Raw genomic sequence first — 15,487 nt, 5'->3', positions numbered from 1 at the left:
GCCATGAAGGTGCCACTCCAGGGGGCACCAGAGTCGACCTGACAGATACCACTAGGGGAAAAAAAGTCTATATTGGAATGGACATGAGCAACACCTCTTGAAGAACAATGGTTACAGAAAGGTTAGTAACCGTCTTTTCTAGATACACACACTCACCAAGGCACATGGGTCCCACAACAGGAAAGCAATTCAGCTTAAAGGATCAAAGTAATGCCTGCTGTTGGCTGCAGGGGCTAATTTGATCCTTACCTATCAATTTCCTGGGGTTATTTCACAAACTATTTTTTTTATTTGGTGCAAATGTCTTTGTTTTGTCCCTGATTGAGAAGTGCAGGAACAGCATGTAAATCCTCTTCCAAGTCCTGGGCAGAGCCATGCTGTATGCAGGTAGTGGGCAGGTTCTCAAGCACATTCTCTCACTTGTTTCAAAAATGTTGAGAAAGTAGCACAAAGTCTGAGTCAAGATCATGGTTTTGTCTCTGCAGTGCAAACCCCGGTGTGACAGGAGAAGGCGAGTCTCAGGCAGCTGAGTTCTTGTATCTTCTTCTTACAGTGATGAAGGACCTTAACTTGCCCACAAAATTCCATTTAAAACAAACCCATGTGATAGTGGCAGGTGACTTTAAAAATAATCATTTAATTAAAAATCAAACAAACTGGTGAGTTAGAAAGACATTGGCTCCCCTTGTGCTTCCCTGTGCTGCAACAGTGAGACCACCATCGGACAGAGCTGGTGAGTTTCAGGCCGGCTTCTGAGCATCCCCCTTACAAAAGCCACCATCACCACAACTTGATCCCCTCATTGGCAGGCTTAGCAAGGAGGCCAGAGAACAGACCCTCGAGACTGAACTTCCCTCTCTCCACAGGTCAGGGCTGAGCCACAGTGTCTGGAAGCAGCACAGAGGAAGCTTGCAGTCAGCACCAATACAGACATTCACTGCACTGGGCACTGCAAACACAGAGTCAGACAGTCCAAATAAATAGAAGAAGCAAATGCTCTTATCCCTGTTTGCCAGATGGGGGACAAAGACACAGAGAAAAAGTGACTTGTGCCAGGTCTCAGCGAGTTGCTGGCAGAGGAGCACTGGCCGAGTGCTAGTACAGAGCCTTCGGCACGAGATCCTTCCTCCCAGTGACAAAATTCTGTGACGTAGACGGGAGTAGGCCCAGGCTGTGCACCTCACTGGACACCACGCACTGTCTGCGGGTGAAACTTGGGTTGCTGATGCCACATAAGGAATCAAAACTCTAGGCTGTTTGGTTTTAAGAAATGATCATAGCTGCCGAGTGTTGGGGAGCAGCGGTAATGCCCCCGAACAGGGAGGCCAGCTGCACCTCACCTATGTGTACACCTAGAAGGTTAATCATATTTCTTATGTAACTTTGCATAACTCTTTCTGGAACAGAGGTCATCCTTTTACTGTGTTTTATAGTTAGGGGGAGCCATGGCACCAGCATTGAAGGAATTGCCAAGGTGGCTTGATGCAAACTTGGAGTATGCTGTTGCAGCAGACTGGGCTGACATTGTTAAGCTTTCAGTAAGTTAGAGCTTTTGGAGAAATCTGTATCATGTCATCTTTTCTTTCTCCTCCCCATCCCCACCCCCTTTTTTCCAAGGAGGGTCCCTGAATTGGAATGCAGGGCCTCAGTTATACACATGGGAGGGAATATCTACAGGAGCAACTCTGCCTGGTGTGGCCAAGTGACAACTCAGGGGGGAGCTGAGCACCCTGCAGATTGGTGACAGGTGGCTAGGAAAAGTGGAAGAGGAAATATTTTGCAGTGATGGGAAAGGGAGGAGGCAAGTTTAGGCTAAATATCAAGAAAATCTACTGGACAGAGAGATTTAAGACTTGGGATGTTTAGTAATGACTAGACAAGGCACTAGAAATGTTGTAGAGGGAACACTCGTGCATGGGGCCGGACTGGGACAGGAAACAGACAAAATGTGACCATATAGGTCAGAATTTCAAGGGGGCCTCAGCTCAGCTTCTATATCAACTCCTGCAAATCCCACATTTGCTAAGAAACATGCAAATGTTCTAACAGGCCTAATATGCCTTATGTGCAGGGAGGCACTTTTCAAAATTTGCCCCACTATTTTTTCTGTTCCTAATCTGAATCACTGCCCCAATGAGCAACAAGCTGCCATGGGTGGGAGCTCTTAGTTCCCTTGGACAGGGATTGCAAGGAGATTCAGCTGGTGTTTGGGTGGGGTTACTCCATTTTCATGTGGCCCTGTTCTCTCCCCCTCCCCCCCTTTTTCTTGGTTGTGGAGTTGTGTGTGGCACTCATGCTGGGTTGGGAGGTGGGAGGAAAGCATGGGCAGTTTGAAGGTTTATGCTGCTCTACAACCGGCACTAGAGTGTGACAGACTGACCCATTCCCTCAAGAAACAAAGAGCTGCCAGGCCAGGATGGCGCCAGCTCCGCCAGCCCAGAGAGCAAGCCTCCAGTGCAACTTCTATCTCACACTGAGTCGTTAGGCTTCCTTCAGGGGCTGGGTTTGGCATTTATTGTGTACATTTTCAAGAAGCAACCTCCACTTGTGCCCACACTTTGCTGATGCAAAGGCCTTCATGCCTGCTAACTGTTGGGTGCATCCTTTCTATTAGATTAACACTTGCATGTCTGTTACATCTGCACTCCCACAAGCAAGCGTTAGTATGGGGCGATGTTTGCACCTCCCAAGTCCAGGCACACACGTGTGCACACACAGTTTGCCACAGCACAGGTGGAGGCTGAGTAGAAAATTTACCCTTTTATGTGCCGTAGTTGTGCCATGTGAACCTCCAGTATATTTTGATCCAGCCTGCAGGACACATGCAGTGCATGGAGCTCCTACCCTTTTCAAGTCTAAATGCAAAATGTTTCCATTTAAATATGCATCATTTGCAACCTATCTGCTATCCTGAAACCCCAAGAATTAGGCATAAGAGGAAAGATATTAAAATGTTTGTGCTAAGAATGTTGGATAACAGGTTTTAATGCTATTCTGTAGATGCTCCTAGGTTATTTTGTAATTTAAACAGACACAGTCACACCAGGGTGTGTGTGTAGGTTAGCCCTATGTCTGGGGATCCAGAAGACCCTTATTGTTTCATATCTATACAAAACGGTTTGAGCCATACATTAAAGCTCTAAGTAATGGGTGAGCTCCAGAAAATAATGTGCATTTTTTGCAGCTTTGCTGTTGTGCAGGGCTTTGAAAATTTGGCCCTTAAAGTCTAAAAAGTAATGTTTTTTTACCTGGTGATGCAGCCAGAATTCAAGCTGGGATGGGAACTGATTTAGCGTCACTGACACTGGGCTGCCCCTGTGCTTTTGATGTTATCAAAGATGTCAGTTCTCAGCAACAGACCTCACCCACACAGGAAGCTCAGGAAAAGCAGAAATTGTACTGTCTACACAGAGCAAAAAGTGCTTTCTCCTCTCCTCCCCATGAGCTTTTGGACTTCTCTGCAGCATCATGCCAGGGGCAGGGCGGGAGGTGTTTTGCACTGACAGCATCCCTTTGGTGAAAGTTCTGTATCCCTCTCAAATCCCATCTTCAGAACCATACCAACAGGGGCTTGTGTGTTACTAACTTTGGGAACCCAGGTGTAAGCACATGACAAGCTGAGTTTTCTTTGGGGCTACAATAACCTTTGGGCTTTTTCTGTTTCATTTGTCACTTTCAGGGATTCCTCCCAGAAAGCAAGTTCAATCGTATCCTAACTGAGCCTGTGCTCCGGGACACCGGGCCCCGTCGAAGAGGGAGGAGGCCAAGAAGTGAACTTATTAAAGCCCCTGGCGTCGTATCGGATTCTTCTTCTGGAATGGGACCGTTATTCATGAATGGACTTATTGCTGGAATGGATCTAGTGGGACTTCAGAACATGAGAAACATGCAAGGCATCCCTTTAACTGGGCTGGTTGGGTTTCCTGCTGGATTTGCAGCAGTGCCTGCTGGTGAGGATGTCAAAAGCACCCTAAGTATGTTGCCTATGATGCTGCCAGGCATGGCTACTGTACCACAGATGTTTGGTGTAGGAGGACTTCTAAACCCACCAATGACAACTACTTGTACTTCAACTGCTCCAGCTTCATTAACAAGCACAACTAAAAGTGGTACATCAAATACGGAAAAAGCTACTGAGGACAAACAAAGTAGCCAGGATGTGAAAAATGAACCTCTGTCTGAAGACAAACCTGGTCCTAGTTCATTTTCTGATCAGACAGAATCTGCAATAACTACCAGTAGTCCTGTTGCTTTTAATCCATTTCTTATCCCAGGAATGTCCCCTGGACTGCTCTATCCATCTATGTTTCTTTCCCCTGGTATTGGCATGACATTGCCAGGCATACAACAAACCAGACACTCTGAGGCAACAAATCTAGAAAGCCAGAAGCGGAAGAGAAAGAAAGCTAAAGGGGAACCAACAAATCCAGAACCAGAAACTGTCTCGCTGTCTGAAAAAGAAGCTGCAAACAGTCAAAACTGTACAGAGCAAACCCAATCTCTGTCATCAGAGAAAGAACATGACATACAAGCAGAAGAGAAGGAGTTAAAAGAAATTAACAATACCAATTAGAATTTTTGTTTCATTAAGAAAAAAGATTGTGGCTTGTAAGTTTCTTATCCCATAAATATTTGTTACTTACCCTCCTGCCCCCTCTTCACCTTCATAAAACCTGTGTTTCCATGAGTAATATTATCTACCTAATTCCCTGTAAGAAAACTATGGTGACATATTATATGTTAATAGTTGCAGGGTCTTGCCACTTTATTAGATAAACAGTGTTGTCTAGTTAGTATGGGAGGCACAGAATTCTTCTTCTGTTATCCAGTTGTTCATCCCAACCAACAATAGTAAATCCAGCACTTGGTCACCCCCAAAATTGCTCATTTATCTGGGGAAAAATTAAAAAGCAAAACCGGAGCAAAAGAAAGTACTTTCATCTCTTGATCTCAATGCAGACAAGGGTATTTCTTTTTACAGTGACACTGAATGAATAAAACTGTATTTTGGGGTAAAAAGCACAGCTATAGTAAGTGCTAATGTGTATTTTTGATTTAAAGTATTTCCCTATTTTATCATGGTTACTAGAATAGTAGTATAGACAGAAGTATATAACTAATGATTGAAAATGCATATATTCATTTCTTTTAAAAAAAGCATAACTGGTAGTGATATAATTTCCTCCCCTTTCACTCCTTGGAGTTTTGGAGACAAACTGCAGTAAGTGAAAAGATTATGTAGACTTTATTTTATATTTTTTTAAAACCAAAGTTTTTTACATTTAGTGGACTTTCAGTTGCCCTTTCCTTGTTAGTTACAAGAACTTTTCCAGCTTGTGCTGAAAAGGTTTTGCACATCCTGCATGTATTTCATTGAGTTTCTTGTACCTAAAGCTACCAGTTACTTCACCGGTCTGGTAGTATTCAGTTCTCATCTATGGCATCAGAAGTTCTGTAAAGAGTTGTTTTTCCAACAATGAACAGGCCACTCATATAATGCTCTTATATGAATACTGAGGCTTTTGAGTTTTAAATTTTTTTTTACAGTTCTCCGCCCCGCCCCATAAATGACATCTTTTCTGAAAACAAAAACAAAATAAACAGAAAGCTGTTGGGCTGGCTTTACAATTGTGAGTCCTTTGAGAAGGACTGTTGAGGTTTTCAAAGCTTGTGTTTATCTTCCTTTTCTAGGGTTAGACTGTGAAGAGATTATTTTTGCTTCTTCTTTCCATTCCTCTTTGTTCTATTTGCTGTTGAACAGTGTTCCCAGCAGTCCCGTTGGCAAATTATTCTACAGTATGCATTTTAAATTCACAAGTTTTTAATGTGATCAGTCCCCCAAACTCTGTGTCTTGAGACACCTCCACAGGTAAACTCCATGTAGTCCTCGCTCCTCACTGCTCCTGTTTAGTTTTTCTTTCACTTGGACTTGTTCTAATTTGCAGCTCATGGTTTGAGACTTGAAATAAACACTTAGTGGTGCAGCAGTGAAATGACAGACTGTTTGAGGGAGCTGAAGTGTGCTAGTAATCAGTTTTGCATTTGATTGTCACCATTTACTGTATTTTTTACTTATTTTCTGTTACAGTTTTCCTAATTTATCAGATGGTCCAAATGTTTTGACATAACTATTTCAGTTTGCATTATTTATTTATGATGCTTTTTGTCATTGTCTTTTATACATTTGGGATTATAAATTATGTACATGTTACAATTAGCATCTCAAAGAAGTCTGTTACCCATGACCTACAAATTTATATTTTCAAGGAATTTATTCCCACTTTATTGAATTGGATGTGATTTTTTAAAGAAAATTATGTAACTGATCATAATGCAAAAAAATCAGATCATTAAATGTGTTCTATTTAATAACACCCTTGTAGCATAGATACTGTATCATTATCGACAGATTTCTTAGAAATGCTGCTATCTCTATTTAACTAACAGTTTGTTCAGTTTTGCCTCCAGTGGAAGCAGAAAGGGTTTTTTCAGCTGTTAAATCCAAAATCAATATAATTTATTTATGTAAAAAAATTACTTGATTGATATATTTTTGAACCTTTTAAGTACTAACTTTCTTTTTACTCAGTAGAACATGTACTTGCCCTAAATCCTTAAAATACAAATGCTATAAAACTTCATATATCTTCAAAGCCTTACTGTGAATGGGTACAGAAATCTCTGCAGAGTCCATTTCTTATATGGGATGGTTGTTTTTCTAGGGTTGCACTCATAAGGAACAGGGTTCAAAGTGAAATGTATTTAACTAGCCAGCATGTTCTTACTTATCAAACATGTATGTTAAGTTTCTGGGTGTTTAGGCTTCTCTTTGGCTGCTATTGTGTGACCCTTTTTGAAATCCTATAGAGAAACTCTGTGGATTATTTACATTGTAAGGCATAAGCGGCTTCTTATTACTTTCCATCATCATATCCTAGAACAATTACCCAGTTTTCACCACTTTCATGGATCCTCACACAAATATACATTTTCCACCAAATGTGCTAACAAAATAAACTGTCTGTGCTCTTGAACATGGATAAAAAGAAAAAGATTTAAAAGTCAAATTTTTATTTTTTTAATTTAGTGACTAGATGATGCTTATCTTTCAAACTTGGCAGAGCCTTGCCACAGATGTATATAATTTTTTCAGCAAATATATGTGAATGTTTGATTCACTTGACTCAGTGCTAAACGTTACTTGCTTTTTTCTCAGCATGAACAATATCCATGGCTGTTACATACAGCACATTCTCTTTGTCAGATGGTCCCTCATGTGAACTGAGGAGCTTACTGTGGGGGGGATGACTAATTGCTGTTGATTCACAGACTTTTCAAGAAAATGAGCTAGTTTACCAACTACGTCCTCAGCTGTGTCAGTGAGTGTTTGCTGCCTGCCCTTCAATTTTGCACACATTCACCTGCCATGCTGCTTGAACAACTAGTGCAATGGAGCAGCCCAAGTTACATAGCAGGCTTAAATGCACCCAACTGAATGACAGACAGGCAGTTGGTGATACACAGAGTCTCTACTTTACATTAAGATAATCAGTGGGAGCCAAGAGAACTGTTCATAAAATCCAAAGAGCCAGTAATAAATCCTTTGCACTTGCACTACACCACCTTTCTGCAGAAGAGGAGCCGAGTGTTTAGTTTCTCCTATTGAGCTCTTAAGTGTCTCCATTTAAACTTTGTACCATGTTAGTAGGTGCCAAATAAATGCTTGTAATAATGAATCGAAGGATCTCATTATGCTTTAGAAAGATAGTGGAATTTCCATTTTGCAGCTAGGTAAATAGATGCACTGAAAAACTATGGTGATTTATCAACAGTCACAAACAAGTCCAGCAACAGTATTGGCAACAAGTAGAGGAGTCCTAGTTCCCAGGCCCTGCCCTAACCATTGGACACACTCCATTCTTTGGAATCTTGAAATTTTAAAGCTGTTTTCTGATCATGGTTCCCTGGAATATGAACATACTTTGGGGTGGCATAAAAGAGCTGCTCTTCAGGACTCAGTTGCAGCCATTGTTTTGAGGTAGGTTTATTTTGGGAAGCACAGGGCCAAAAAGTATCAAAGTGGAAGATGAAAAAGAGCCTACCTCCAAAGAATGGTATGAAGTTTGAACATGGCCTTAAGAAAAAAATCAAGGTACATCACATTTTACATCTGTTCTTGAGAGTCCCTTTACGTTTGGGGTGGCTAAATACAGCAAATGGAATTCAACAGTACAGCCTGCAGCAGTATTAATCTTTCATAAAGAATTTTTACCACAACAGCTACAGGTATCTAATGCCAGACTCTTACTAGACATAAGATGAAGCTCTGTGTGCTGGAACCTATACTCACCATGGCCTGAACCTTCATATAAAAGCTGAGGACAGGTGCAATCCGCCCTGTTTTATGCAGATTAGGAGTAAGCTAACACCCAGGTTTGCCTGAGCTAACGCATACAGCTATTGAACAAAGTTTGGGCATTGGCATTAGTGTTGCTTTTTAAAATTTTATTTTACAGTGTGTAAAGAGTGAATTCTCTCCTCACAGCAGCTGGAAATTTACACAAATGACTCTCACAGATGCTAACAGGATTTATACATATAAATTCCCCCATTGCATTGAAGAAGGACATGACAGCTGAATAACAGCAGCACAAAAGTAGGAAAAGCAGTGAATAAGATTTGTGTCCAGCTGGGATGGGGCATCCACCCCACACTGGCCTGTAAGGGATTAATGGAACCCTAGGGAGGTGGCACAGAAAGCAGCCAATAGGAGAGGGGCTGTGAGGAGCAGCCAATGAGGGCTGGGCAGGCCTATATAAGAAGGGCTGCAGGGCAGAGGCACTTCAGTAGCTACCTGGAGTTTGAGGAGGTAACATCAGGCTCCTAGCTGGAGGAGGAAGTAGTACTAGCACCCTGAATAGAACAGTACTGCCAGCAGAGATAGGAGAAGCTAGAGAGAGCTCCTGTTTAGCTACTAAGACTGGCAGGCTGAAGCCCTGCGGTAAGGGCAAAGAAGGTGCTGGGGGCCAAGGGGAAGTGGCCTAGGGAAATCAACTGAGGAGTTGGAGGGGATGAAGCAAGTGGTGGCCATCTACAGGGTCCCTGGGCTGGGACTGGAATAGTGGGCAGTTCCCCTCCCTCTCTCTGCCCCTTCCCGCCCTTGGCCACTAAGGAAGTGGCTATACAATTGGCTGCAGTTGCCACTGAAGGAAGTGGCTGGACTGTAGTTCCCCCAGAAATGCGGGAGAACAGAGTATGGCACAGCCAGAGGGCCCTGTTATGGGGAGGATGCCATGGTCCTGGGAGTGATGGGGTCCTGGAGCAGAAGTGACAGCAGCAAGACACTATTAGAAGAGGGCGCACTGGCTAGTAGAGCTAATCCCTGGGACAGCCAGCAGGAGGCACTGCACTGGTGAGTTGCACCCCATCACACCAGTTCAAGCTGCAGGGGGCAGAGTGTAATTTCCTGAAATGAAATCTGATCAGGTCATCTGGGCTAACACCCTCACTGACAAAAGTTCTGTGAGATCTTCATATGTGTGTTACGTCTCATCTGAAAGAAGTCACCTCCTTGTTCCCCAATATTATCATGGGGCATTGGATCTATATCAAGTCAGAGAGAAGAGCACTAGTTACAAAATACCACCCCCACTTCCTGCAGCAAAGTAGGTATTTTCTAGGCATCTTGCACCCAAATACTGACTCAGCCTTACCTACTTAGCTTGATCTATTGGGGTCACAGTGCAGGATGGTATGACTGAAAAAACTCCCACTGTGAGAAAAGCAAAAGGTTACAAAGCACAAATCTTTGGAACTCAAGGAATAACTAAAACCCTTTGTGAGATTTTTGTTTTTACTTGACTGGGTGTGTCCTATTTATGAACCAGTAAACACATTTCTTACTCCTCCCTGGGCTTCATTTCCCCCCACCTCCACTTTTCCCTTCTCTAGACAAGCTCAAATCACTTTACAAACACCCCTAGCAGGGAGGTGCTAGTTACAATTTGCGGGTGGGAAAACCGAAATACAGAAAAGGAAAAAGCCCCAAAATGTTAAATATAGAGGCCTAATGTTAGCCACCTAGAGCTGTCTCTAGGCAGTGTACATTTTTCAAAATGCCAAGTGCAACTTACAAAAATTGTCTTGGGGCAAGCTCCACAAAGGGATGTAGGCAGCACAACGTCTTTTATGTGCCCTGCTGCCCAGTGGAATCCTCCAAGCCCTGAGTTAGGTACCCAGTTACCTATACAAGACATGGGGAGAGTTAGGTGCCTAAGAATGGGGTCCACAGGCACCAGTCTGCTGAGTTGCCTAAGCTAGCCAGTAGGAAATGCTGAGGAGAGGAGTTGGTCTTAAGCCCTGCCCCTCAAAGCTTAAGTTATTAACTCCAGGACTGAGAGCGGCAACTCTCTCTGCAAAAAAAATTGGGGAGGGAGGCATGGTGAATAATCAGCTGAATCTGAGCTGGCATGATGCTACGGCCAAAAGGATCCTGGGATCCATAAACGGGAATCACAAGTAGGAGCAGAGAGGTTATTTTACCTCTGTATTTGGCACTGGTGCGACTGCTGCCTGAATATTGTGTCCAGTTCTGGTGCCTACAATTCAAGAAGGATGTTGATAAATTGGAGACAGTTCAGAGAAGTGCCACGAGAATGACTAAAGGATTAGAAAACACGCCTTAGAGTGTTTGACCCTAACAGCATCCCAGTGCCAGAGGGCAAGGGGCTCAATGGTATCTGGTAATGAGTTTCAGCTGGTGTAATCAGTTCACTGTGCCCCAATTCATTAATGTCATAAACTGTATCTGATGTGTCATGTAAAGTATCATTGTAAAACTAATAACACACTGATCATTAATATTCTTGCGGTATGTATGTAGGGTAAACATCCAAGGGATCATGCAGGTATGAAGGAAATGTGGAACTAAAATGTGCTTACCAGACAAGTTTGGGGCATGGGTAAACAGATTTCCCCCAGAAAAAGGGACAGGCTGACACCTCCAGACAAGTGTCATCACAGTTGAGTAGCAATCCCATCACGTGGCCATAGTATTTTAGCAGTGGAAGAAACCAGCTTGGAATTGCCTTCACCAAGAAATGCCATGTCTCCTTGCTCACAGCATGAATTAACTTTATTTTGGGGGTGACCTTCAGAAGAATCCTTTTCAAAGGGCTATAAAAGAGAGAAGCAAAGAATCCAAAGTTATCTTTCACCTATGAAGACAAAGGAACAGAGCACTTTAGACTTCGTGGGAGATCCTGAGAAGAGGGGTGGTAAGCCATCTTGCTGGAAGGTAGTGTGATAAGAATTTTACCTTGAACCAAGACTGAGTTTTGTTAAAGTCTGAGGCTCTAGAAAGCATTTTTCACTTTTATTTTCTTGGAACCATTTCTAACTCTACCCTCTGTACCTGAACTCACTTAAAATCCTATCTCCTTTTATTAATCTTGTTTTACTTTTAATCTAAAACAACCCAGTGCTGTGCTTGAATTGAAGTGATAGCTAATGCCATTTATGGTGATAAACTGTGCAGGTTGTCTCTTTAGAGGAGCAAACAAACCTTATTCCTCTGAAGGGTCCAGAAAAGATCTGGACATTTCAGAGCACGTGGTTTTGAGAAGATTCAGGCCTGAGTGGTATTGAAGTCATTTTGGCTGGTGTAACCATGGCTGGTGGAGGCAGAGTGTGGCTGTGGTGTAACAAGCAGAGCTGCTGGTCCATGGCTGAATATCATACAGACACTCAGTGTATGTTTGTATGCTGGCTGGGAGTGTCCAGGCAAGGGAGCTACAGCAGCAGAGCATTGTAAGGCACCCAGGGTTACAGGGCAGGTGATGACACGACACAACCTCTCACTGGTCTGTATTGCACCCCAGAATGTGACTCAAGGAGTTAAGTCTATTTATCTTAATAAAGAGGAGACGGTTGGGGGGGTGTCACTCGATTACAGTGTAGAAGTACCTACATGGGGAACGAATCATAGAAGATTAGGGTTGGAAGAGACTTCAGGAGGTCATCTACTCCAACCCCCTGCTCAAAGCAGGACCAACCTCAACTATTAACATTTAACAACAGGCTCTTCAATCTAGCAGAGAAAGGTCTAATACAATCCAATGGCTAGAAGCTGAAGCTAGTCAAATTCAGACTGGAAAAAAGGCATAACTTTTCAATAGTTGAGAGTAATTAACCATTTGAACAATTTACCAAGGGTCGTGGTAGATTCACCATCACTGACAATTTTTTAAATTAAGATGTGATTGTTTTCTGAAATATCTGCTCTAGGAATTCTGGTGTGGAAGTTTGGAGCAATCCTTTCTGGCCTTAGAATCTATGATTGGGATTCACAGTCATGGATCCTGTCCTGGAATTAGGCACGCGCACACACACACACACCCCCTCCCTGCCCCCCATCTTATTGTAGCCAATAGCCCAGCAGTTCAGGAGCTTGTGTAGGATGTAGGAGACCTGTTTTCAAATCCTTCTCTAACTGATTTAGAACAGGGACTTGAACTTGGGTCTTTCATATCTGAACCCATTTTATTTATATATGTGTGACAGATTGCTGGGCAAGAACTGCTGACTTGGCCTTCTGTCAAGCCAGTCCCCATTATGGAAAGCAAATTGGAGCTGGCTAGAGAAAACCTGTGCCTAATGGGTGAATGGGAGACAGCTGCCTGCCCAATTAGCTTGGGGCTATAAAAAGGCTGCAGGGAAGGAAGCTAGAGGGAGGAGAGGAAGCAGAGTGATAGCTCTTCCCTCTTGGGAGCAGACACTAGAAGCAAGCTGTGTATGGTGAAAAGGTGGTGGGAGCACAACCTGTAAATAAAAAGCACTAGTGGTTACTAAACCCAGGATCTCCAAGTGACTGTCAGCACAGCTGGGCCAGGAGTGAAGAGGACCTGCTGTAAACTGCTACACATGGGGGCTTCTCTATGATTTTGTGCCAGAGGAAGACTTTGGGAGCCCAGAGACTGAGGAGACCTTGCAGTGGCTGGTAAAGCAGCAGGAAGAGGTGCAACAAGCAATGCAAACCTTTCAGAAGTCCCACCAGCTGGAGAGGCAGGTCTTGCTTAACTGGCAAGCAGAGCAGAAGAATTTGCAGGACTTTATATGAGAGCAGGCCAGCACCCAGCAGCAGCTCCTCCAGAAGATGGTGAGTCCCATGGTGGGGGATGGCAATTGGGCACCAGGATTGGGACTCTGTAAAATGGGCCCTGCAGATGATCCCGATGCCTTCCTAGGCACTTTTGAGCAGGTAGCCATGGGAACAGGATGAGAGAAGACAACCTGGGCCCTGCAACTGGTTCCCTACCTGGCCGGCAAAGCCCAAGCAGCGCAGTACTTGCTAGCCATTTTGGCAATGGCATCTCTGTTTCTAGTATTGTGACTTCTAATTTAGAATTTTTAATTCTAACTTCTTATTTTTAGAGCACAAGTTTATTGTTGTATCATTCGACTTCCAGTCTGATTTTCTCTTTTTTTTTTTTTTTTTTTTTTTTTTTTTTAGCCCTGTCTCAAAACTTTTTCATTCAATCCACCAATGGTGATTGCCTTTTGCAACTGTTATTTTGCCTCAATCCAGCCCATAGTGTTTTTGTGCAAGCCATTCTCAAATATTCAGTAAAACCTATTGTAATTTCTTCTTGAACATAAGAACTGCCAGAATGGGTCAGACCAATAGTTCCTTTAGCCCAGTATCCTATCTTCTGCCAGCGGCCAGTGTAGGGTGACTAGATTGCCCCCCCCCTTTTTTTTTTTTATAGGGACAGTCCAGATTTTTGGGTCTTTTTCTTTATATAGGCTCCTATTAACCCCCCCTCATCCTGATTTTTCATACTTGCTGACTGGTCACCCTAGGCCAGTACCAGGTGCTTCAGAGGCAATGAACTGAACAGTCAATCACTGAGTGAACCATCCCATGGTCCACTCCCAGCATCTGGCAGTCAGAGGCTAGGGACACCAAGAGCCTGGGGATACAGCCCTGATTATGGCTAATGGACTTATCCTGAAGAGGAACTGATCACTTGGGCAAAAGTATCAATGTCAGGATACTATGCTGTTAGCACATAAATGAAGCTGCGAAATAAATGTTTAAATGACCTCACTCCACGAAGACCGGTTTCAGAGTAACAGCCGTGTTAGTCTGTATTCGCAAAAAGAAAAGGAGTACTTGTGGCACCTTAGAGACGAACCAATTTATTTGAGCATGAGCTTTCGTGAGCTACAGCTCACTTCATCGGATGCATACTGTGGAAACTGCAGCAGACTTTATATACACACAGAGAATATGAAACAATACCTCCTCCCACCCCACTGTCCTGCTGGTAATAGCTATTACCAGCAGGAGAGTGAGTTTGTGTGTGTATGGGGGTGGGGGTGTGTGTGAGAAAACCTGGATTTGTGCTGGAAATGGCCCACCTTGATTATCATGCACATTGTAGGGAGAGTGGTCACTTTGGATGAGCTATTACCAGCAGGATAGTGAGTTTGTGTGTGTGGTTTTTGGGAGGGGGTGAGAGAACCTGGATTTGTGCAGGAAATGGCCCAACTTGATTATCATGCACATTGTGTAAAGAGTTGTCACTTTGGATGGGCTATCACCAGCAGGAGAGTGAATTTGTGTGGGGGGGTGGAGGGTGAGAAAACCTGGATCTGTGCTGGAAATGGCCCAACCTGATGATCACTTTAGATAAGCTATTACCAGCAGGACAGTGGGGTGGGAGGAGGTATTGGTTCATATTCTCTGTGTGTATATAAAGTCTGCTGCAGTTTCCACAGTATGCATCCGATGAAGTGAGCTGTAGCTCACGAAAGCTCATGCTCAAATAAATTGGTTAGGCTCTAAGGTGCCACAAGTCCTCCTTTTCTTTTCACTCCAGGAAGAGGTAAGTGAGGCATCTGTACACACCAGGCAGGGGCCTTTGGAGGCTGAAGACTTTGTTTCCATCCCACACCACTCTCAAGTTTTAGCAAATTAGGACAAGGCAGCCCATAAGAACACCCTTACCTCTCAAAAAGAAGAGGAGGACTTGTGGCACCTGAGAGACTCACACACGTATTTAATTGAGCATAAGCCGATGAAGCGAGCTCTAGCTCACGAAAGCTCATGCTCAAATAAGTGTGTGAGTCTCTCAGGTGCCACAAGTCCTCCTCTTCTTTTTGCGAATACAGACTAAGACGGCTGCGACCCTGAAACCTCACTTCTTATTCACCGCTACCGGTTACAAATGGCTAGCCCTGCACCGGGGGGGGGGCAAACTAAGTCAGAGCAGTTCACACTACGCCCGGCACAACAAGACCAGCTCGTCCGCCCTCTCACGCGCCGGCTCCGCTGCTCCATATTCCTCCGCGGCCGGCCCGCTAGCAGCGGGGTCCGGGGAGAGGCAACGGCCGCAGAGCTTAGGGGCCGACCTTCTCCTGCAGGGCCACTCCCGAGGGAAGAGCGGCAGCGGGCCCCGGCTGGGCGGAGGGATACGAGGGCCGG

At 44.0% G+C, this 15,487-nt stretch overlaps 1 protein-coding gene across 4 annotated transcripts in view; it reads left to right on the top strand.

Moving 5' to 3' along the window:
- CHD6 (chromodomain helicase DNA binding protein 6) overlaps positions 1-7,052 on the top strand; it is a 183,052-nt gene extending 176,000 nt beyond the window's left edge. For 3 of the 4 annotated variants that reach the window (XM_073309956.1, XM_073309953.1, XM_073309955.1), the window contains 2 exons: positions 1,434-1,538; positions 3,680-7,052. In XM_073309956.1, coding sequence (XP_073166057.1) covers positions 1,434-1,538; positions 3,680-4,573 — 999 coding nt within the window. In that variant the 3' untranslated portion in view covers positions 4,574-7,052. The other variant, XM_073309957.1, reaches the window with a different exon arrangement.
- Positions 7,053-15,487: the final 8,435 nt, after the last annotated feature.

Source organism: Lepidochelys kempii, chromosome 13, assembly GCF_965140265.1.
Source record: "Lepidochelys kempii isolate rLepKem1 chromosome 13, rLepKem1.hap2, whole genome shotgun sequence".
Classification (NCBI taxonomy): domain Eukaryota; kingdom Metazoa; phylum Chordata; order Testudines; family Cheloniidae; genus Lepidochelys; species Lepidochelys kempii.
Note: the sequence above shows the minus strand (reverse complement) of the source record. Positions and strands in the feature narration are given on the sequence as shown.